General features: G+C 42.5%; 2 protein-coding genes across 3 annotated transcripts in view; both read right to left on the bottom strand.

The window, feature by feature from the left end:
* The window catches only part of LOC118404737, a 13,799-nt gene extending 9,229 nt beyond the window's left edge, over positions 1–4,570 (bottom strand). Inside the window, exons 1-3 of one of the 2 annotated variants that reach the window (XM_035804011.1) lie at positions 4,338–4,570; positions 2,663–2,804; positions 951–1,217 (exon numbers count right to left, since the gene is read on the bottom strand). In XM_035804011.1, coding sequence (XP_035659904.1) covers positions 951–1,217; positions 2,663–2,798 — 403 coding nt within the window. In that variant the 5' untranslated portion in view covers positions 2,799–2,804; positions 4,338–4,570. Of the gene's footprint in view, positions 1–950; positions 1,218–2,662; positions 2,805–4,260; positions 4,280–4,337 lie in introns of those variants that run through there. The other variant, XM_035804010.1, reaches the window with a different exon arrangement.
* Positions 4,571–11,255: 6,685 nt separating this feature from the next.
* The window catches only part of LOC118404937, a 43,673-nt gene continuing 33,140 nt past the window's right edge, over positions 11,256–21,788 (bottom strand). Inside the window, exons 21-30 of the mRNA XM_035804321.1 lie at positions 20,290–20,497; positions 19,776–19,922; positions 19,443–19,647; positions 19,087–19,335; positions 18,488–18,661; positions 17,940–18,101; positions 16,558–16,735; positions 15,270–15,695; positions 12,410–12,642; positions 11,256–12,108 (exon numbers count right to left, since the gene is read on the bottom strand). Of these exons, the coding sequence (XP_035660214.1) occupies positions 12,104–12,108; positions 12,410–12,642; positions 15,270–15,695; positions 16,558–16,735; positions 17,940–18,101; positions 18,488–18,661; positions 19,087–19,335; positions 19,443–19,647; positions 19,776–19,922; positions 20,290–20,497 (1,987 nt within the window). The 3' untranslated portion in view covers positions 11,256–12,103. The remainder of the gene's footprint in view (positions 12,109–12,409; positions 12,643–15,269; positions 15,696–16,557; positions 16,736–17,939; positions 18,102–18,487; positions 18,662–19,086; positions 19,336–19,442; positions 19,648–19,775; positions 19,923–20,289; positions 20,498–21,788) is intronic.

The following is a 21,788-nucleotide window of genomic DNA, read 5'->3' as shown; positions in this document are numbered from 1 at the left end:
CTCACACTCATAAAAACACTCACACATGCTCAAACACACACATGCACAAACACACACATGTCCAAACACACACACACACACACACACACACACACACACACTCACACACGCACACACACACACACACACAAAAGACAAAAAAAAAAAAACTCACACCGGGAAAGGAATATATGCCAGGAAGCTTGTACTCGCCCCATCAGCGAGCACAAGCTTCCTGGCATATATTCCTTTCCCGGCATTTTTTTCTTTCCTTACATACGTTTTCTTTTCCCGGCGTGTTCCCAGTTAAAAAGCACGAGTGCCAATCCCTCCACACGTTACGCACACACACACACACGCACACACACACACACACACACTCACACATACACGCACGCACACCCGCACACACACGCTCACACACACACGCACGCACACACGCACACACAGGCACACACACACACACACACATGCACAGATACACTCACAATTACACTCACACACACTCACACACGCGCACACACACATCGCAAGTGGCTAGGAAATGCACATAGTCAGGAAAGTTTAACAAATGACAAAACACAGGAATACACAATAGAGTAATTTCTTATCTTTGATATCTTCTTCGTTAACTTTGTAATTGACGTTGGCGTTCTATGACATTAGTATTCATTTTCCCGGTATATCTACTGTATGTCTTTTTGTGTCTACGGCAAATACTTGCTCATTTTACAACTGCTTTACAGGATTTATAGCATGGTCGAAAACTTATTTGGAAACGGACGAAAATTGATGCACAAGCAGATATCCTCCATATGATCTAATCAACATTAGCCTTACCGTTACAAAATCACTTCATTTGTTGAAAACAACGTTCCGAAAATGTCAATGTTTCTTGTTGATGACGGAAAAAAAATCAACCAGTACAGGGATATCCTTAGCTAGTAAAACGCTGCATAATATTCTCTCACCATTGCAGGGGTTGACGGGACAAAACTCCCACCGTTTGCCAGGGTCTGTAGTGTAACACCATGGCCTGTTGTACTGATCCAACTCGCTAGGGGAGGGATTCCGACAGAAGTTACTGTCCAATCCTTTCCTGGGGAACATTTGAGGGGTGTTTTCGTGTCCGTGTGGCTCTTGTGTGCTCCACCTCTGACAGTCTAGTCCACTGTCAGTCACCCGCACCTGCCCACGGTAGTCCCGACCACCAGTGGACACTTTGTAGCAGTCCGTTCCTAACAAATACGGGCATGGAGGAAATCTATAGGGGATCCGCAGGTCAATCCGCCATGCAAATTGATGGTGGTCGATTATGATTTTTTTCCTGGTCAAATGGGTAGAAATCCTGGCAGTTTTGAGGTGGGTGTGACAGGGGAGGGTTTCAACTTTGTGATTAGGGCCAAAAAGCTGAGTTTGTGTGGTTTTTAGGGGGTATAAAGTTGGGACTTTTTTGTCCTAGCACATGGCCTCCTCACTGGGTTGTGGTGCGGTTTTGAGGTCATGGGTCAATCTTTCAGTTTCCCGGAAGTTCTCGCCGTTAGATTCATGCCGAAATGTGGTTTTTCGGATAGCTTGCCTTGCCTTGCCTAGTCGACCCCCGGAGGGGACGGGGTAAGTTAGCTGAGATGTCGGGCTTTCATATGAGGGTATGTTTGTGTGCCAGTAACGTCAGATAGTTGAGTTACTAACAGTTGCTTTCTCCTCTTTTTTGTATAGGAACCCATTGTTTAGAGGCTGCAAATTGAATCACCTGCGGATACCCTATACATGTGTAGAACGCATGGACTCTATGAGACCCAAGAGTGGAACTGCAGGACGAGAGTCACATTGTGGCGTTGTGGGATGGATGCAAGCCTATCGATATGGATGTTTTGTTTCCAACATTGTAAACGCACAAGTATACTAAACAAAGAAGCACAGTGTTACGTACGTACTCATTCTTACACCAGTTGCTCGAAGCTCTAATCTGTACAAGCTGTAATCTGTACATGCTTTACAATTGAGCAGTCAGAAGCATCTATACATGTGAGTTTGTGTGTGTATGTGTGTGTGCGTGTTTGTGTGAATGCGTGTGTGTGTCTGTCTGTCTGTACGTGCATGCGTGTATGTATGTGTGTGTGTGTGTGTGTGTGCGTGCATGCATGTGTGTGTGTTAGTAAGTGTGTATTTGTGCGTGAGAGAGATAGGGAGAGAGATAGAGCGTGTGGTTGATGTGTGTGAAAAAAAGAAAGCTTCATTTTTGTACTATAACGAAGATGTATTTGCAAAACATACGACTAGATAATTTATCACAATGACTTGATTCAGTACTTTGTTTAGCTGTAAATTGTGTAAAAGTGGCTTTCGAAAACAAAAACCATATCTTTGGTGTATGAAGTGACGATGTTTTCGGGGGAAAAATTGTAAAATGCCTGGCAAAGAAATCTCAAGATGTCATAATACAATATCAATGGTACCAAATGCGGACATTTGTAAGCAGATGGCATGGGTTTGAACCATGCAGAAACGCAGTTCATGACGGGTTTGCAGTCCGGAGCGGACAGCCAGACTGCTTTTGATGACGAAGACGTGTGTGGGTAACCAATATGTGTCTAAATCAAAAGTTGTCGATGTACATTACAAAATATGATTCGCTTAGTGGAAAACGTAGCAAAATACCATATCCCCCTAACAACCTTACCTGACTCTATGACGTCACACTTGAGGTTCATCTTGTCGCCCACGTGTTGACTGGAAGCTGCGTGGAGCGTCAGTAACCATAGCAACCACCACAGACGTCCAGACGCCATGCCATATACACCAGGGGTGCACGTCATCGTTCTCTATGCAGTATGAAACAAATAGCACGTTCTTTCTACTTTAGAATGAGTGAGGGGGAGGGATTGAAAAGGAGAGAGAGGGTAGAGAGAGGGGGGGGGGGGGGGGGGAAACAAAACGAAGGGAGATAGAGAGAAAGAGTTGGGAGTAAAAAAAACCGGGTTTGGGTTCCGTTGAAACACTGGGAAAAAACAAAAATGCATGTTCCTAGTTGTATAATTCAGTAAAACAAATACAAGACTCTAACATGTAGAGTTCGACGGACGTAGTATACCGATTTAATACCTCAGGGCCATTCTTTGTATAGTACGTTAGGCAAAAAAATGTTATTGGTTTTTCCGGTCCCGGGTTTGTATTGTCTTGGTCAGCTGCCCCCTACCGCTACAGGGATTATCTAGAATTAATTATCAATTAACATCTTTAAAGTTAGTATCATTCCCTCCCGTCAAAAATGAACTTCCAAGACGTCGTTGCCACTTCTTCTTCTTTTTTTTTAGACATATGAGTAGCCCTAACAAGTTTATATTTCTCATGCGTTTTGACAAACCGACAATAGCCTAACAGTTAACTCATTCATTCATTCAATAATAGGATGGTACCCAGCCTAGGGGCACAATAGTCGACCCGTGCGGGCTCTGGTAATTAACAGTTTAGCCTCCATATGCCTTCCCAATCACGCAACGTAAAAGCTAGCCTAGATTTCAGGCCCAGGATAGCCTGGGTGCCATCCGATTTCTACCGACTAAAGACTCTTCACTAAAGACTAGCGAGTGTAAGGAGCCCCGATAGAAAACGGATGGTACCCAGGCTACAGGCCCCCAGCCCGATATCATATCTACCGTACAGGCCAACTGGGTGTTTATCAGAGTTGCAGTCGTCCTGTAGTTGCCCTAAAAACAGCCTGGCATCCAGGCTAAGTAAAATCAGGACACGGTTGCAGACATGTTTTTAGTTTAGCCTGGATACCAGACTGTTTCAAGGGTCTACACAGGGCAAGAGCTTCTAGGATTTAGGCCCAGCGTGCCCTCAATTGAAATGTGTATACCATAGCCCCCCGAGACCATAGTGTGCAGGGTGTTTACCCCTTGAAACAGTCTAAAATCCAGGCTATTTAGTCAGGACCCCAACTGTTTCCCATCCAAGTTGAAAACAGATGGGCCTTTGCCAAATTATAGACGGAACATCGCATGCTCGAATACCAACAACTGATCTGCAGTACAAGTGAAGATAACCATGAAATATTTACAACTCCCTCTTTCAGTTGCATTATAACGTATGATGTCGCAGTTGCTCAAGGTAACACAAGATCGCTATGTTACCCTACCAGCTTTCCCGAGAAATCCAATCCCAAATATTATAGCCTCCCCTCCCCATCTACACAGCAACATGTATGAGTCTTAACACCCCAATCTACATTTTGTCGCGAATTACAACACTTACATGAGTTCAGTAGCAACTTACGCAAAACAAAAGAACATTGGCGATTGCCAATAATCATCTTGTAGTAATTTCGACGGTAAATATAAGAGTAACCTTACTGAAATGGCGGTTTTTGTCTCCTCTTCTGGGGTCCTCCTAGATCAGAGAGTCGTCCACTGGTAAAAACAGGGGTGGTACACTAACAGTCACACACAACATAACAGCTAGGAAAAAGTGGCAACAAACGTATTCTCTACACTAAAAGCATACCGTTGTTTTGTTTAACGGTATAATTGTTACTTCTTTCGCTAACATCAGTTTCTTTTAATTTTTCATTCCACTGAGTGAAGCCTTGCTTAACCCCAAACTGTTAAATCCTTTAGAAGAGTTTTTCGATACTCTTCTTGGGAATTTTGAGTAAAACCGATTTGTTTTCCCTTATCAAACCAAACATAAAAGTACAGATATTTATTTATTTATTTAGATATGCAAACAGTCCATCTAAAATATCTGTATGAATTAATTTTGATAAGTACGTGAAAAACAGATATGAAAGAGTAAAACCTAATCATTCCGAGGGTACATCGAATACTGACAAACACCATAAGAGCCTCAGATTGGCCCCGTGCCTGTCGCACGCCGGTTACATCTGGTTTGGGTTATTTTGCTGAGCCCCGTTACTATGACGACGGGCCGGGGGAAATCGTCCGAGCCGTGAACTTTCTTTGTCCCCACTGGAACTCAAAACAGATGTTGTTTCTCAGGGCTTCGTCCCTCTCTGGTCCCTCTGATACTATGATTCCATCGATTATTAAGGTGACTTGGTAAACGAAAGAATACTTTCCCCTCAATAACATCTTGAAATATTTTCGTCTCACGTCACTCCGTTACCTAGCAACACCTCCCCAAAGGTGGTCTATACTTGACATCACGAGATGCGCCACCTATCGGATCTATGTAAAAGTACAATGTACCGTTAATTGTCATTTGGACGTGTCGGAAGAGTAATTAGGTCCGCTTTTTTTTTACACCTCTGGTTAGAGTAATATGCTCTGTGCCTAATGTTTGCGCGTAAACATGAATAGCATGCGCGAAATAGATATTTTCGATACTAAACCCTGCTGAAGGCTGCTGAAAGAAAGGGGTAGAATCGGTAAGGGTCTTTAGATGTTAATCGCATCGGGAGAACCCCCAAAAGCAAAGACATCCACATTTCACGAATAGCTGTAAAGCCATACATCTACACTTGCAAAAATTGCTATTCACAGTAGGAAGAAAGAAGAGAAATGCTGTTGATAGTGCAGCGAGCGCACTTTAGAAGTCAGCCTTACGTAGGAACGGGGAATGGTTTATTGAGATAGCGCAGGATCCTTCATAAAGATTCGAGATCAGATGGGCCAAAAAGTATTTCTTTCACCTGGCTGAGCAAGAGAAAGGTCAAATTGATACCAAATTGTAGCACCCACGAAGGAAGGCGAGTCTAAGGGGCGGGTCTTTGCACAGAATAGTACAAGACCGCCTCCAATGAGTGTTACATTACCGCCTATGCTTCAGAACTTTCATCATATCGGACTAAGAATTCCCTGAAATCTTACAGTTTTGAGATCGGGAAGTCGGGGTCTAGAAATTTGATCCATATACCATAGGTTTAAGCCAGTATTGCAGGGTGGGGGGGGGGCAAGTTAAAGGCCATAGGACCATCTTCTTTGACCTTCTTTCTATAGATAACGCTTATATGTGTTGTCCACGAAAGTGGGCTTACAATGCCACCTGCTTTTATATACAATCCGTGCGCGTGTGCCCCCGGAACATACATTATAGACGGCTTTTGCAATCCAGAAACATGTTTGAGTGTGTTTGCATCTTACTAGTACACTTTTGTAACCTTGGCTGATCGTGAATCCTTCTCAAACGGGTATGATAAAAATAACAAGTAAATCTAACCCACAAAATATGGTCTCGTCCGTTACCATGGCAACGGATATAGTTACATAACGCAACTAGCGCTGAAAAATCGCGGATTAGATCCTGGGTAAACATCGTCTTCAAAATTTTGCCCTAGCCCTAATTGTTGATTTTTTATGAATATTTTTTTATTTATATTAAGGTCTCATTAACGTTACACAATTAGATCGCCCCATTGAATTCAATACACAACTTCTATGTCCGCAAATCCAATTAAAACACAGTCTATTTGGAGATGTTTTGCTTTCTATTGTAAGCACACACGTTTGTTAGACAATAAAAAAAAAATTGTCACCCAAATCTAGCCGACACAACAATTTCTATCACATTTCAAAATGCACCTAGCCGCTATCCGCTAGAGGTCGTCTTCAATACCCGGAGCCTGACCGGAGCACTCAGTACAAATAAACGTAAACGTCCGAGGATCGATCGGGTCACGAAACTTTCGTGCATGATCATGCCAGTAATACACAAGCTTTCATCTAAATTCCTTTTCATATCAGTTATTGTTTATTAATGGGAATTTATGGTCCACCTAAAACCACGCTTTGCGGGCCAGATAATTTTTTAGCCCGGATTCCTTTAGACTCTACACTCGGAGTAATACAGGAATGAGACCATAATCTATAATAAGACTATTAAGAGTAAGCTTAACCATGTAGGGAATGGGAAATTCGATTTAAGAGCCCCTCCCCAACAGTTTCACGACGTCGTCAGAAAACGGTACATCCACGCCAAGTTTTAAACCTCCTTTTGAACGGATGACATCTGTTACTGTGTGTATTCGGCCCAGAAAGCTCTTGATATTTTTTTATATTGAATGAATTAAGCCAGATAGTGATATTCCGTAGAATGGAGCGGCATATAGATAAGCTAATTATCTCACATTAAACTTCTGCATAGGCTAGATGAAAATACATAAAAAATCAATATAACGTTATAATTAGCCATTCACGTTATCTACACGGTTAAAGTTCGTTTAGCCACAGCAAAAAGGTAACCTGTGGTTAGTAGAGGGCAAGTTCAAGCATGCCGTCACACGAAAAGTCGTGTAAATATGTAATATTTGCAGGTCACTGTTTTGCATTTTTGGAATATTACCTTTATTCCGGCAAGCACAAATTGTTTGCACATGCATTTTCAGAACGCGGGCCTGTTTTCTTTATTTTACGTTACCGTGGCGTGGGCTGAAACAACAGCGTCACCAATCACTACTCTCTCTCTCTCCTTCTCTCACACACGTGTACACACACACACACACACACACACACACACACACACACACACACACATATTTTGATGGGCATGTACTTTTTTTCCTTTTATTTTTGCTTCAATAATGTTTACTTTCTGTTATTTGAATAAAAGATTAAAAGTTACATTTTGATTAAAGATCGGATTATCACAAAAGGAGCTATTTTCTATTTCCTTTGGGACTATTTCAATGTACAACTATAACGAAAATAAAACACCAAAACACAATGCATCAGAACAACAACTGCAATTTTATTACAACGAATTGACATGACATGACATTGTGTATTGACAGACGACGTGCATCAATCAAAGATATACTGCTTTTATTTATTTCAATGAAACTTGACAGTGGTATTTGTGCTGGACAACAGATTTACTTTGCCAAAGTTGTAGGTTAATGAATTGCTTAGAGTCAACGAACTAACATTTGATAAGGATGATTTGATGAGGTATCATATGATTCAATTTGCCATTTTCGTTGTCTCAACTTTAAAGATTTTAACACCGACAAGATGAAATCAAATCACTTTTCGTTTCCTGTCCATGTAGCTGAAGTTCTGCTATATATCTAATCTAGCAACATAAAATTAATTGAATGGATGGCATTTCATCTTTTTGAGATCCAAAGATTTGTTTTCCTTTCTCTTAGAAATCTCTTCGCATTTTTTCATTAAGTTGTGGAACTTTAAGTAGTGGAAATACGGGTGCTGATATATAGAGAGAAACTGTAATGGTAGGCACGTAGGAGGTTGTTTTATGACTTTCAGAATCTATAGCATAGAGGAAGCCTGCACAGATACTTTTGATACATTTCTTATTCTTGTCTCGAAAATGTCTTTTGGTTCCTGTCCTGCAATAATGGTTTACCCTGTGGTATCCATGATCCCTGCCAATTCTAAATAAACCGAGTCATTTCTTTCACTTTAACATTAGAAGTAAGTTTTTCGAAGGAAGCCATCAATAAAATTAACTTTATGTGGCCTCACAGCCACCCAAAACTCACATAAGCTACGTCAATATGTCACATGCATATGACATATCCTGTCTATTGTTTTCATTCTGCCACCTTTTGCACAAGTCTTGCTAGTAGGTTTACCGAATCACGTGACACACCTTAAAGGAATGAGCTTATTCTAGTGAAGAAAGAAAGGTTTCTTTTGCAGATCAGTTCAATGACGCCATTCGGAGGAGGTTAAGAAGAACCTATTTTATTAGTCCAATCCAAAAAAAAAAAATTGAAGAAAAATAAGCATTACATGCATTTATTCAATGAAGGTAATTTCTGAAATACAAATTTGGAAGGCTCTTCTTGCTAACTAGAGGACCGGACAGTCTGTATCGCTTTAGATTGGAATGTTTTTTGGTGAAAATGTCAATGCTGAATTGTTCGCAATCCAAGTGTGATATTGTAAAGCGGCTAGACTGACTTTATGCCTGACCAGCATGTTGTATTTTTTCTTTCATATTATCCTTACTGAACTGTCCAAGATCAAGAGGAAAAGGGAGGAATTACCCAAAATAAAGATAAGGTTTAGAAATAAAAGCAATCAACATTCCTTTAAACACATTCAGGCAACTTAACCAAAGCTACAACAACACACATCTAATCCAGCAACTTTTCCCATACAGCTATATTTCTCTTCGCCAAGAAGAGTATGAGATTGCTGACTTGGGTCTGTATGTAGGTCAACAGCATATAACTCGAGAAATTGTGGATGGAACTTTGTGATTTTTGGTAGGTGTGTAGCAGTTGTCGAAAGGAATGCCAAGTTTGAAAACGGTTTACCTGGCGTTTTCCTGCGGTACTGCAGCGAGCTTGGTATGTTTTTTGCGGTTTGTTTTTGGCAGCATAAGTCAAAATCTAGCTGGGCGATTTTCACGAAACTTGGTAGGTGTGTAGCGGTTTTGGAGAGGAAGGTCAAGTGCGAAAATGGTTTACCTGGCTCTTACCTGTGGTGCTGTAGCGGGATTTGTATGTAAGTGCGTTTGTCTGTATGCAAGATAACTCGAGAACCCTTGAATGGATCCTGATTATATTTGTTAGGTGGATTGGGGTTAGGAAAACGAAGGTCAAGTTCGATAATGGTACTGCAGCAAAACTTTTAATTTTGGCACTTCGTGTTCTGGACATGCTGTGGTCATGATTTTTGAGTGGTAGATAGCCCTTGGAACAGAGAGTAAGTGCTGTGAGTTTGGACCCCCTAGCGGCTTTTTGGGAACTGCAGGCACCGATTTTCGTTCGAACTTTGGACGAGGATAACTTGAGAACGTGTAAACAGATCATCAGGATTTTCGGTATGTAGATAGAATGAGTGATGACTCATACAATGTAATACTAATTATGCAAATCAGTAGCTAATTTGCATAATTAATGAGGAAAGTTCATAAATCCATGCCAACATCATATAACTCAAGAAGCTGTGTATGGATTTTCATGATATTTAGTATTTAAGTAGCGGCTGCAGAAAGGAAGGTTGTGTTCGAAAATAGTTGACGTAGCATTTTCCGTTAGGACGGTAGCGGACCGAGTGTGTGCGTCCTTTTGTTTGTGGAATGCATAACTCGAGAAGCCTTGAAAAAATCCTGATGATATTTGGTAGGTGGGTAGGGGTCAGGGAAACGAAGATAAATTATGATAGTGGGCCCCCTAGCGGCTTCCTCAGGTACTGCAGCAAAACTTATTAACAGAAATAAACTGTGCTCTATATATCTCATTTTGACCTATATCTATGGACACAGCTGTTATACAGATGGTTTGCTGGAGGACGCCCTTACACTGGGGACAAAGTCTTTGACAAGCATGAAATTCTGATTGACCAGGGATGTTACCAGGTCATCTGTCAGGTCACAGTCTGGTTTTGGAAATGTTTGTGTGTTTGTGAGGAACACAGTTCATTTGCTATTTAGTAATACATGAATAAGACCTTAAAGTCTTAAATAAAGGCATGATTATTTGGCGAAGAGATGGGTTCGTTGAACTCTAGTTGGTTTTGAGTTAGCAGGTTGTTTATCCGAAGACTCTTTTACTGCATGCAATTATAGGCGGTAGGCACTATTAAGTTATGAATTTTGCAGTTGAAATAAAATACGGATTAAATGGTACCTAGCTAAATGCATTTCCGGAAAGACATAAGTAGTAATTAGGCAAAAAAAGTGACTAAGAGACTTAGTTAATTGTCTACAATTTTGCTTTGCCCGGCTTGCTCAAATTCTGCAATACTCCCTCCTCCTGCCTTCCCTCCCACCTGCCCCCCTTCCCCCCTGCCCTCCCTCTCTCCTGCCCTCCCTCCCTCCCTCCCTCCTGCCCTCCCTCCCTCTCTCCTGCCCTCCCTCCCTCCCTCCTGCCCTCCCTCCCTCCCTCCTGCCCTCCCTCCCTCCCTCCTGCCCTCCCTCCCTCCCTCCTGCCCTCCCTCCCTCCCTCCTGCCCTCCCTCCCTCCCCCCTGCCCTCCCTCCCTCCCCCCTGCCCTCCCTCCCTCCCCCCTGCCCTCCCTCCCTCCCCCCTGCCCTCCCTCCCTCCCTCCTGCCCTCCCTCCCTCCCTCCTGCCCTCCCTCCCTCCCTCCTGCCCTCCCTCCTTTGCCAAGCTTGCTCAAATTTTGCCTACAATATTGTCTAGAAATACCCCCAAAATGTTGAAATACTACTTCGTGTAAAAAAAGTACCACCCGCAGAAATGATTCCCGTACCATATGTCTAGTTTGGTAAGAATGGAAAGTTGGAGTCATATGCATACAGAGATAGAAAGTAAATAACTCTTTCAGCATACCTAAACTAATATTATGTTAGACAAATGTTCATGAATGTAAAAACGTTCTATCCCTTTTCTACTAACAAGATTTTTAATCGTATTCTTACACCGTAACGCTTCTATCACAAATAAAACGTTATACATAAAAGTGGTAAAACCATTGTTGCCTATGATTGGTTTTGTAAGCGAAAGCGAACCATAAAACAGTTAGCTGTTATGCTCAATAATTATATCTGTTTTTATCACATGCATACAAACTACACCGAACCTTGATTCTGTATCCACAAGACTACAAAGATGCTACTGATATGTTGCTGTTACATAATTAATTTACGTGGTAAATTCAGCTTTTGGTCTTGCTCACAAAATGTTGTGCAAAGTTTCAAGCATTGCTACATTAGCAACACTTAAGAGTACAAACAGGGCACCTTAAAACCTCAAGAGATTCATAGATAAAAATGCAAATAATTATACACAACTTTGAAGGTTTCGCCAAAAAGCAGTTACTCAAGCAACTGGATATGATTTGGAAACGGTCAGGCGAATTTGTCTTACATGTTTCCTATTAGACAGTTTAAATTGTTTTCATTCGTAGATAGGGTACAACAGACAAGTTTCTTCCAGAGCACTTCAGTGTCACTGACGAAAAATGTTGGATGCCAGTGGAAACGTCTGACCGTTTCCAAATCATATCGAGTTGCTTGAGTAACTGCTTTTGGGCATATCTTATTACCTGGATGTCTAACCTTCATCAAAGTTTAAAAGTTTCGTCTTTTCTACGCTAATGCTAACTGTATTCTAAAACTCAGGTAGAGAGCAAACTTGTGTGTCTTTTGATGACGCAGTGTGTTTTTGAAGCCATTCATTCGGTGTCTTCTCAATGACTGCTGGGTCCGTTTGGGTGGTTCCATCATCACTAGCCTGTGACAAGAGAAAAATGATTTTAGAAAAAGGCTAAACATTACATGATAAGAAAAATTCTTTGAGAAAAATCTGAAATATTCATTTATGAATGAAGAATGAAAATGCAATCGATTTATTATACACATGTGTCGTTATGGTAGATTCATAGGTCGTGACCTGTGTGATCGAAATCCACTGCTTTTAAACCAACTGTCGAACTCAGATTATGTGAGTTGTAGACCTGCCATTTGAGTCCCCCCAAAAATTATTTAATTTGTGCATACTTCTGGTATCTAGAATATATACAGTGAAAACTTACCACCAATTACTTGGACTTCACACAGGGTCAATGTTCGTTGGGATCCGGGAAGACGGACGAACACATATCGTCCCCGCATCCTGTTACACGAGATGGACATAGACGCCTGGTTCCCGATACGGTGGTCACCTCCACACTTGGGGTTCTCTGTGGCTGTTTCGCTATTCCCGATGTAGATGTTGAATGGGTCGAGTCGGTCACTGCAACAGTCCCGGCGATTGTAGATATTCACCCTGTAGATATTGGAGACAGAAGAATGGTTTAACACATACATGTTCGGATGACGTCCCTATAAACACCATCTGACATGTCTGTAAACTTATACCCCCTTTCCACTAGGACGGCGTTCTCGCCGCGCGCGCTCTGCGACCTAAAATTTGATATATCACTCAACGAATTGTATAGAAAAGAAAGGAAACTTTTTACACTTTCTGTGTTTTGTTGTCTTCTCAGTCACACTTTTACGTTTTGTATGATATACCCAGTGTGAAAGCGAAGGTTACCCTTACCCTATTTAGGTCGCATTGAGAGAACAGCGCGATTGCCATCTAGTGGAAAGGGGGGGGGGGGCTTAGATCCACCGTAACTATCACCGCTACCAATATTGGGACTAGAATCTTGAGCTTTTCCTTCACTAAGCGATGATTGACTCATAAACTTGTGCCGAAACTACAAACTTTGGATGTACGGCTGGGTTAGGTTTTTCTTGTCAGCATTTTGCACTCTTGTTTTCATAGAAATTCATCATAACGGGGGCCGCCCTAAGACGGTCCCCGTCGTAAGACGGAACGGATTTTTTGCTGATCTCATCATCCATAAGTACACCGTGTTTGTTACCACTGACTATGCTGATTACAAAGGTAAATAAACCAAGTCCATGCACACAGCTTTAATTTGCATTCCAAGTATACTTTAACATATTTACTTCATGTTTTTTTTTAAAAACAGAATTCTAACAGTAATGTTGACAGTGCTGAATCACTGCAGTCACCGGCCTCTGCGTATTGGCGGCTCGTGTCGCTAACTATACGAACTCTTTCAAGCAGTCACAAACTGCCATGATACACATAAATAAAGCTCCATAAAACACTATGAATATGGGTCTTCAAATGTTTGTTGAGTAGAAAAGCAACCAAGAGGAAGCGACATAAACATTGCCACCATTGTACTCCCAAGGGAGTGTGGCCGTGAAGGTGGCAGACTAGAGAACGCTCCAAAGATTTATTTGACTGTAACAAATGATTCGTGCTGTCTATGAAAATAAGACTTGATAGAGAGATGTAGATGATATTTTCATATAATCAGACAGAGTTTTGTTGATGTTGGCGGTGTCGTTTTTTCGCAATGGTACTTTTAGTCGGGCATTCACAATCAGTGCATTCAGCCCATTGCCCGTAAAAACATCAGCTGGATTGTTCTAGGTACAGCCTTCCTCATGTGAGACAAGAAGTACATACAGTCACGATTTTACTGTCAAAAGAAAGCTAAAATATGATACTATTAATTTTTCTTCTGTGTACTTAAATTTACCACTTACTTCTGAAGAGAGCAAAATGTAAAAAAAGCGTACCGAGTTAGGCACACTGTCCAGCGTAGCACAAAATTGGAAGGTTACATACACGAAATTGTCTCGCAGTGTTTGCCGCTTGTAACACGCAGCGCGAAAGGTTCATGAACCACATGAATGCATTTCTTATTCAAGTATGTTGTTCAAATCTATGTGTAAAAAATTCAGTCATCAAAATTTGACCACTCTCAGGCAACTAGCGATGGAGCGCCATGAGTTTGAGCGCAAGAAAAAGCGTACTGTGTTGGGGCACCTCCCGTTATAGAAATTCATCATAGAACTGTCATTTCTACGGTTGTTTGTTCGTCTTTTTTTGCCTTTCCTGGCCACCTTCTGCCTCTAGAAATAGTAGTAGAATGGAGTGAATACTATAGGTCACTATCAGGAGTGGCTCGTTTGCTGCCTGGTCTAGATACAAAATTGATCCTCAAATTTGGACTATTTTCTACGTATGGCAGAAATCACAGTCGTCACAGTTGTGTTAACCCTTCGTTGCCGCGGCTTTGCTAAAGAATAACGCTAAACCAATGTTTCTGCTACATAATTAGTGTGTGCTTTACAACTGATGTACCAACATCCCACTAGAGAGTACAACACTGACACTATGAAACATTTTAAAGGGTCATTGTGCAGTGTTATGGAGAGTTGCATAGGGCCCCACGGTAGGTAGGCTGAGGCTGGAACCCCAATATGGCTGACTTTTCTCGTTGCTATGGTGGCCGGTCAGTTGCTTCGGGAAGGATCACGTGACTAAATAAGCCATATCCTATGGGCATGATTCCTCAAGCTTGGTTCAAATGAAAAAAATAAATAAACTGGGGGATTTTCAAAAGGAGGCCAAAATGACCAGGTGGTCCTTTAAGATAAGGACATGTAGTGTACATGTAGTAAACATGTAGTATAGGTTTGTGTGTGTGTGCTCGTTTGTGTTAGTGGGTTTAATTCTTTTAAATATTTACTGTACTATTTACTGTATTGTTGTTATTGGGTGGGCCGACTACTCTTTCTTGGCAGCCAGGGGCTGAATTGCGAGGAGCTTACAAAGGCTAAATCGCAAGTGTCTGAAGCGAGCTGCCATTCGGCGCCACACAGGTGACCTCAATACGACAGTAATTGCCCCAGGTGCGGCCAAGGGACTGTAAGCTTTGAACCACTCACAACGCACCATCACACGTGTGGTGGGTTCTTTAACGTGCTCTTTAATGGCTCTCCCCAGACACGGGGTTTTCAATTGATATATAAACGCACTGTACATATAACGTTAAGTATATATATATATATATAAATACTTACTTATCAATCTGATATGTTTGGCCGAGATCCACCCGCCAGGCTGGATTCGCCTCTGTTCGCGTGTGTGTACAGGATCCTCCACCCCAGTTGGTATCGGTGTTGCCGTCTACAGCACGGCTGGATGGGCCATCCGCTTCTCCACTCGTTTGAACCGTTCTCTTCCCCAGGGCGACATTGCTAAAGACAACACAATCGAAGCAAGGATAAACTTGAACTTCGCACAGGGTTAGTGCCCTGGAAGATCCCGGAAGGCGGATGAAAACGTATCGTCCCTGCATTTCCGAGCATGAGACGGTGATGACGTTCCCGGCTTGATGGTTCCCTCCACACTTGGGGTTCTCTAAGACCGATGGGTTATCCCCGATGTGAATGTTGAAGTTGTTGAGTCGATCACCGCAACAGTCCCGACGATTATAGATGACAACTCTGTAGACATTGGAGATAGAGAAATGACATTTAGGTTTTATACACATTGCATCTTCGGCTGAGCTTCTCTTTAAGCACCGAATAACATGTCTTTAAATTTTTCATAGAGCCACATTCACTATTATCGCTTAATATATTGGTATTTGTATCTTGAGAATATTCTTTGAAAAGCAATTATGGACTAATCCGCTTAAATTATTGATTCAAATCAGGCTATCGGAACATATATAAATGTACTTTGCTAATTCTATTAAACATTAAGTTCCACAGCCACAAAGAAATTATGACAAGAATTAGAAAAGTCAGCTCAGCATTTTGGGAAAACAAAAAGTGCTGCAAAACAAACTAAAGATATGTGTAAAGCCACAGTGCTGTCAATACTGCTGTACGGAAGCGAAGCATGGCAAGTATATGCGCCTGAATGCCATCCTGAGCATAATACTAACACTGGGCATCTCATATAGGGACAGAATTATAGCATCTTCGCAATAAAACAGAATTAGCATGAATCAAGCAGAACCAGTCTGAATGAAGTATTTGCAAAATTCGTGCCACATTCGGATGGGAATTCCAAATGGACCTTATATCCTCTCACATGAGAGGGAATGAGCCAAAATGCTGTCAGAATAACCAATCTTTGTCTATTCCTGGGTATTTGTAGTGCATTCTAGGCAATATCGCCGCATCCCAGGTATTCTTGTGGTCACATTCTGGCAGGATTCGAAGTGGCTTGCGGTTCCGTTCTCAGTGGTTTCGAACGCTTGCAGATAGATGTGTACAAGTAGTAGTAGTAGTAGTAGAAGTAGTAGTAGTACATACTGTGTATTATAGCAACGTTGGGGTTATATTGCCCCTTATGTACCTGTCAATCGCATACGTCATACCGAGATCTACCCTCCAGGATGGATTAGCCTCGTTGTTAGTGTGTGTACAGGAACCACCGCCGTAGTTGGAATCGGTGTTCCCGTCAACGGCCCTGGCAGCAGCCCCGTCCCAGGCGGTGCTTGTTGCTAGTGCTGCCTTCCCTCGGGCGACATTACCTACCATAGGCGAGAGGACTGTCATTAGCAATGTGATTTGTAACTTGAATGTTCATCCGTGTTGGTAGAAGTCATTCTCTGATGTGGATGGCCTCTTGAGTCCCTCTAGCGAAAAAGTCTCGTTCTGTGTCCAAGATTTTCCAAAAACTTCTGAGTTGAACTCGGACCAGGTTCCTTAAGCACAAACGCCCGAGTTCAACTACCTCAGAAGTTTCCCAACACATACAGAGCCTCCGGATTATTCATTCTCACTGGACAAAGTAAAAAATCATGGACACAAAACCAAGGTGAAGGGTCTATAAATGGTTTGGTTTGGTTGGTTTGGTTTGATACAGATATCCATTAGTGACTGATATGTCACTGTTCTTCCTGGAGTCCGGGTGAATTGTAGAGAATCACCAAACCATGCCCCTACTCTTTTTTTAATGGTGTGGTGGGTTCTTTAACGTGCGTGGGGGTTGGCTCTCCGGAAACAAAGGACCACTATTTAACGTCCTATCCGACTGACGGCCCTAGCCTAGCTTGGTACTCATTTTTCACCTGAATAAGGCCTACGTCACATTACCCAGGGGGTCCAGGCGGTGTCTAACCGATGTAGGCCCCGGCCGGGCTCTGCATCATCATACCGGGCAGGTAATGCCGGGGACCCTGCCGATGTGTTCACGATTAGTTGACGGCTTTGATTCGGCGTATTTTCCAGCCCGGGACCCGGTTGATTTTAAGTCTGACTTAGAATCAACCGGGGCTCCGCCCGAGCCCCAAAATAGCCCGGCAGCCGCCGGGGGTCTCACTGGGACCCGCCCGAAAGTGCAACAATTCAGCCCCTAACCTACCTGACCGGGCCCCTTTGTGCAAATGTGACGTTAGCATTAATTGAGTACAGTCGTGTAGTGTGCCTCTCCCAAAGGCACAAGATCGGTTACATGGCAGGTTTATAGGGTAAGAATGATCTAATGTAAAGTGGGACATGTGACGTCTACGTATTGTCGATTACGGTAACAATAATTTGACTTATAAATGAGATGAAACCATTTTTGAATAGAAGGAAAGGACGTGCCATGGAGGGGCGAATGGGACGGGCAGGATGTGTAGGTAAAGCATGACACAGCGTACTAACGTTAGGACTCTGCAATGTATATAGTTAGTTCGATGTTGCTATAATATGCGATATTGAGGGAGACGTGGCTTTGGGAGTAACACGTACGGTAGTCCCAACAGCTTGAGCACTGGCAGTGATCGTTGCTAGCCCCACACCATCCGTCGGGGGAACAGCAGGGCGTGCCTGATGTTGGGTCACACTGGGCGGGATTCGCTCCTAGTGCAGCGTTGCCTGGGCCACATTTCCAGTCTTCCCTCCACTTTGGCCCTGGTATGCAAAGAATTAAAGGAATAAGATAAAATTATAATATTAATAAATATAAGGGGGATTACAATGGAGAACATGTGTACATAATGCTAGATTAACCTAAGGCTTAGGTCACAGTTCCACAACCGGGGCCCGTCCAGGCAGTTTTCGGGAGCAAAAAGAATGATATACAAGACATCAAAATGCACATAATGTCAAATTGGTTTGTGCACATTTCCAGGTATACCTGTTATTCTTTTGTTTCTCAAAACATCCCGGTTTGGAAATGTGACCAAAGGCTAGGGAGGCCTATTTATGGGGAAGTAATCTTACCATTTTAGTGTATAAGCTATTAATGAACAAAAAGATTGAGAGAAAGAAATACTGGGCTTTTAAGGAACACTTACGATAGTCAATACAGCCTGGGCAGGTGCAGTGAGCGGCGGAATCCCCACAGTATCCCGATGGGGAACAGCAGGGCTTGGAACTTTCTGGGTCACACTGTCCAGGGTTGGCTGTCGGTGTCGTGTAACTTGGACCACAACGATCGTCGTGCCTCCACTTGTTTATGACTGTCCTAGCTAGAAAGAAAACAATTAAATAGCACAGCTACAATCACACTATGGCCAACCTTGTGTGTGCAAATTTACCTTGTATTTGCAATTTTGCATCTAGTTCGCTTTATGAACTTTATGAACGCACAACCCGCCGTAGGTGCAAATACGTGCCAAACCTGGGAAATCTTGGTAATTCAAGTGGTAAGTACCGACTCCGCATGAACTCGTAGCGAATCCGACGGATTTTGTAGCACGCAGACACCCCTTAGAACTTTTCGTGCAGGCAAAACTTTGTGTTACCGTGTTGAAGTGCTCGCTCCCTGATCTTGCCATTCCTTCCCCACGTTTTCAGAAATACTTGATGTGGCCTTCCAAAAAAACTTACGGACAAATTGCACGTACGGCGGGTTGTGCCCTTAGCTTTACAGGAGAATCGAGTTGCCACTTACGTTCGCAGGTCACGCCATTGTCGCCCACTTCATGGGTGTCTGGGCACGCTGTGACGCATTGGATTTTGTCATTGTCGTCTAGGATGGAAAGGTCCTCACATATGCACGTAGCGCCATTTGGAGCCGCTTTCTTTCCTTCCGGGCATTCCCCCACGCATTTGGTAGTTCCATCATCCTGCTGAATAGAAAAGTGCTGACACAGACGGCATTCGGTGTCCAGCTTTGATCCCGGAGACTTCGGAATACATCCTGTATTGCAAGATAGAGTTTTAGCAAATGGAATACTTAATAAGATTTTTATGGAATATATTCAAGACATTTCGAAGGTGACTTACTCCAGTCATAGAAAGTCTCACCGTTACATTCTGGGTGACAGTCTTCCACACATCTGCCATCCACCATGACAGTTCCTCCTGTACATTCCATCTCTCCTGTGGCGCTTCCTTCAATGATCCTCGCGTCCATGATCTCTACGTCATTTTCCCCGCTACCAAATGAGTAGAATCGGATACCTATTGGTTTACTCTCATCAGTGTAGACCATGTAGATCAAGCCCTTTTCCTGCCGAAGGAAACATTAGACATAATACTGTTGTACAATCTTATACAGTAGGGAGCAGTTATGCAATTCATGACGCTATAGTTTGTTTAAAATGACAAACGTTTTAGATACCTAATTGTTTTACTTACCGAATTATCTGAGCCGATGCCGTATCTGATGTAGGTTTGTTGTTTGTCCATGTCTTCTTCAATGCAAATGAAGTATGGCTGAAACAGTTTGGAGTCTCCTAGACTTCTAGCGCTTTTCGCTCCCTCGTACTTAATCAGTTTCAATCCCTGTGAAATATGATTAAGTTTAAGAAACTTGTACATAACATGGTTCGTCCACATCTGTCGACACAACTCCCTTCCGAAAACCATACTACAAGGCACAGTAGCAGGAGGGAAGAAACGAGGTAGGCCAAGGAAGACGTGGCTGGACAATATCAAGACATGGACTGGCCTAACAGCTCATCAGAGGGGCAGAGGACAGAGCAAGATGGGCACGGATCACTGCTACTGGATGCCGGGGAGCCCCTACGACCACTGACGTTACGGGCCGTGAGTGAGAGTGAGTGAGTGAGGACATAACATTACACATGGTGATGATAACATTACCAAAATGGGTCATTATTTTATTAATTATTTTATTTATTATTGTTACCTTGTACAGCGCGACACCTTGGAAACTGATCTGGAGATGGTACCAGGTGGTCTTGTCCCTCGGGATGGCGGAAAAGACAACAAAAATGTCGCCTTTAGACGCCGCAACAAAGTAAAGACACTTCCCGCCCTCCTCTGCAGGTTTGATCTGGTAGGAGTTGGACCACTTCACCTCGCAGGGTGCTTCAAGGATATTCGCTAAAGCCCCGCTTCGTCCAAAAAAAGGATAGAAATATTCAACTTAATTTCGTTGAAATTCTTATCGCCTATGTCTTTCTGATCTAAATTGTTCCATGTTCAACTTTTTAAATAAGTAATTGCATATCAGCAACATCTATTCAGACTGGGGGGCTTATTTTAGTCAACCTGAGGCGGAGTTGGGTGTGTTTATTTATTTAAGTCGAGTTATTGAAAACAATGGGACTATACAAAACAACCAACACAAGCAATCAACTTGCTGTGTCAAAACCCCAGCCAGAAACATTCTGAACATCTGGAACAGTCTACCATCGGACATACGCACAGCCACAACTCTGGCTTCTTTGAAGAGACTCGGGAACGGCCAAAATAAACGGTTTTGAATCAGGTAGCAGTTTCTACCATGTGTTTTGTATGTAACTATGTAAATTGTGTATATAGATTTATAACTGTATCTCTGTTATGTACTTTGTCTGACCCTTGCCTCTTCCATCGTGATCTTAATAGAAAGCGGCCTGCAGGCCGATTTGAGCTTTCATGAATAAACCAAAGGTCAAAAAAATATAATTTCCTCATTGATCATGCAAATAAAGCTCTCATTTGCATAACATGTATATTATTATGAAAATTTTTGTCTAAGCTATCCGCATGCCCAAGATAATGGTAATTTGTCGTTCCTTTCTGCAATGATCCTCTTTTTCGTCTCTTTACAAAAACGTCCCTGCAGTTCCGCAGTGAAATGTTAGGGGACTGAAACTTGCCCCACTTTGTTATGACGCTAAAAGCTATCTACCACCTAAATGTCAAGACGTAGTATGTCCGGGACAAGAAAAACATTGAAAAAACTGCTATAATGGAATACTCTCATTCATTATGCAAATGTAATCATATTTTGCATATTAAGTTATTCATCTTGTACAGCGATGTCTAAGGTACCTACATAATATTATCAAAAATCATGAAAATCCGTTCTCCTCCTTGAGTTCTCCTCTTCATAGTTTTTTGACAAAAGTGCCCCTGCTATCTTCAAACTAGCCGCTAGGGAGGCCAAACGTTTTTTCCTTCTTCCAGAGCACAAGAGCATAGCATCTAACACCTACAAATCGTGACCATAGCGTGTTCAGAACACGAGATAGCAAAACCGAAAGTTACGCTGCAGTGCCAAGGGAAGCCGCTTGGGGGGTGCAAAATATCATTTCCAGCTTTCATCACACCCCACTAACACACCAAGTATAAAAAAAATCCATACCGGCGTTCTTGAGAGATCTTGTTCACACACAGACATACACTTACAGAAAACGC

Source organism: Branchiostoma floridae, chromosome 17, assembly GCF_000003815.2.
Source record: "Branchiostoma floridae strain S238N-H82 chromosome 17, Bfl_VNyyK, whole genome shotgun sequence".
NCBI lineage: Eukaryota > Metazoa > Chordata > Leptocardii > Amphioxiformes > Branchiostomatidae > Branchiostoma > Branchiostoma floridae.
This window is presented reverse-complemented; position numbering and strand designations above follow the sequence as displayed.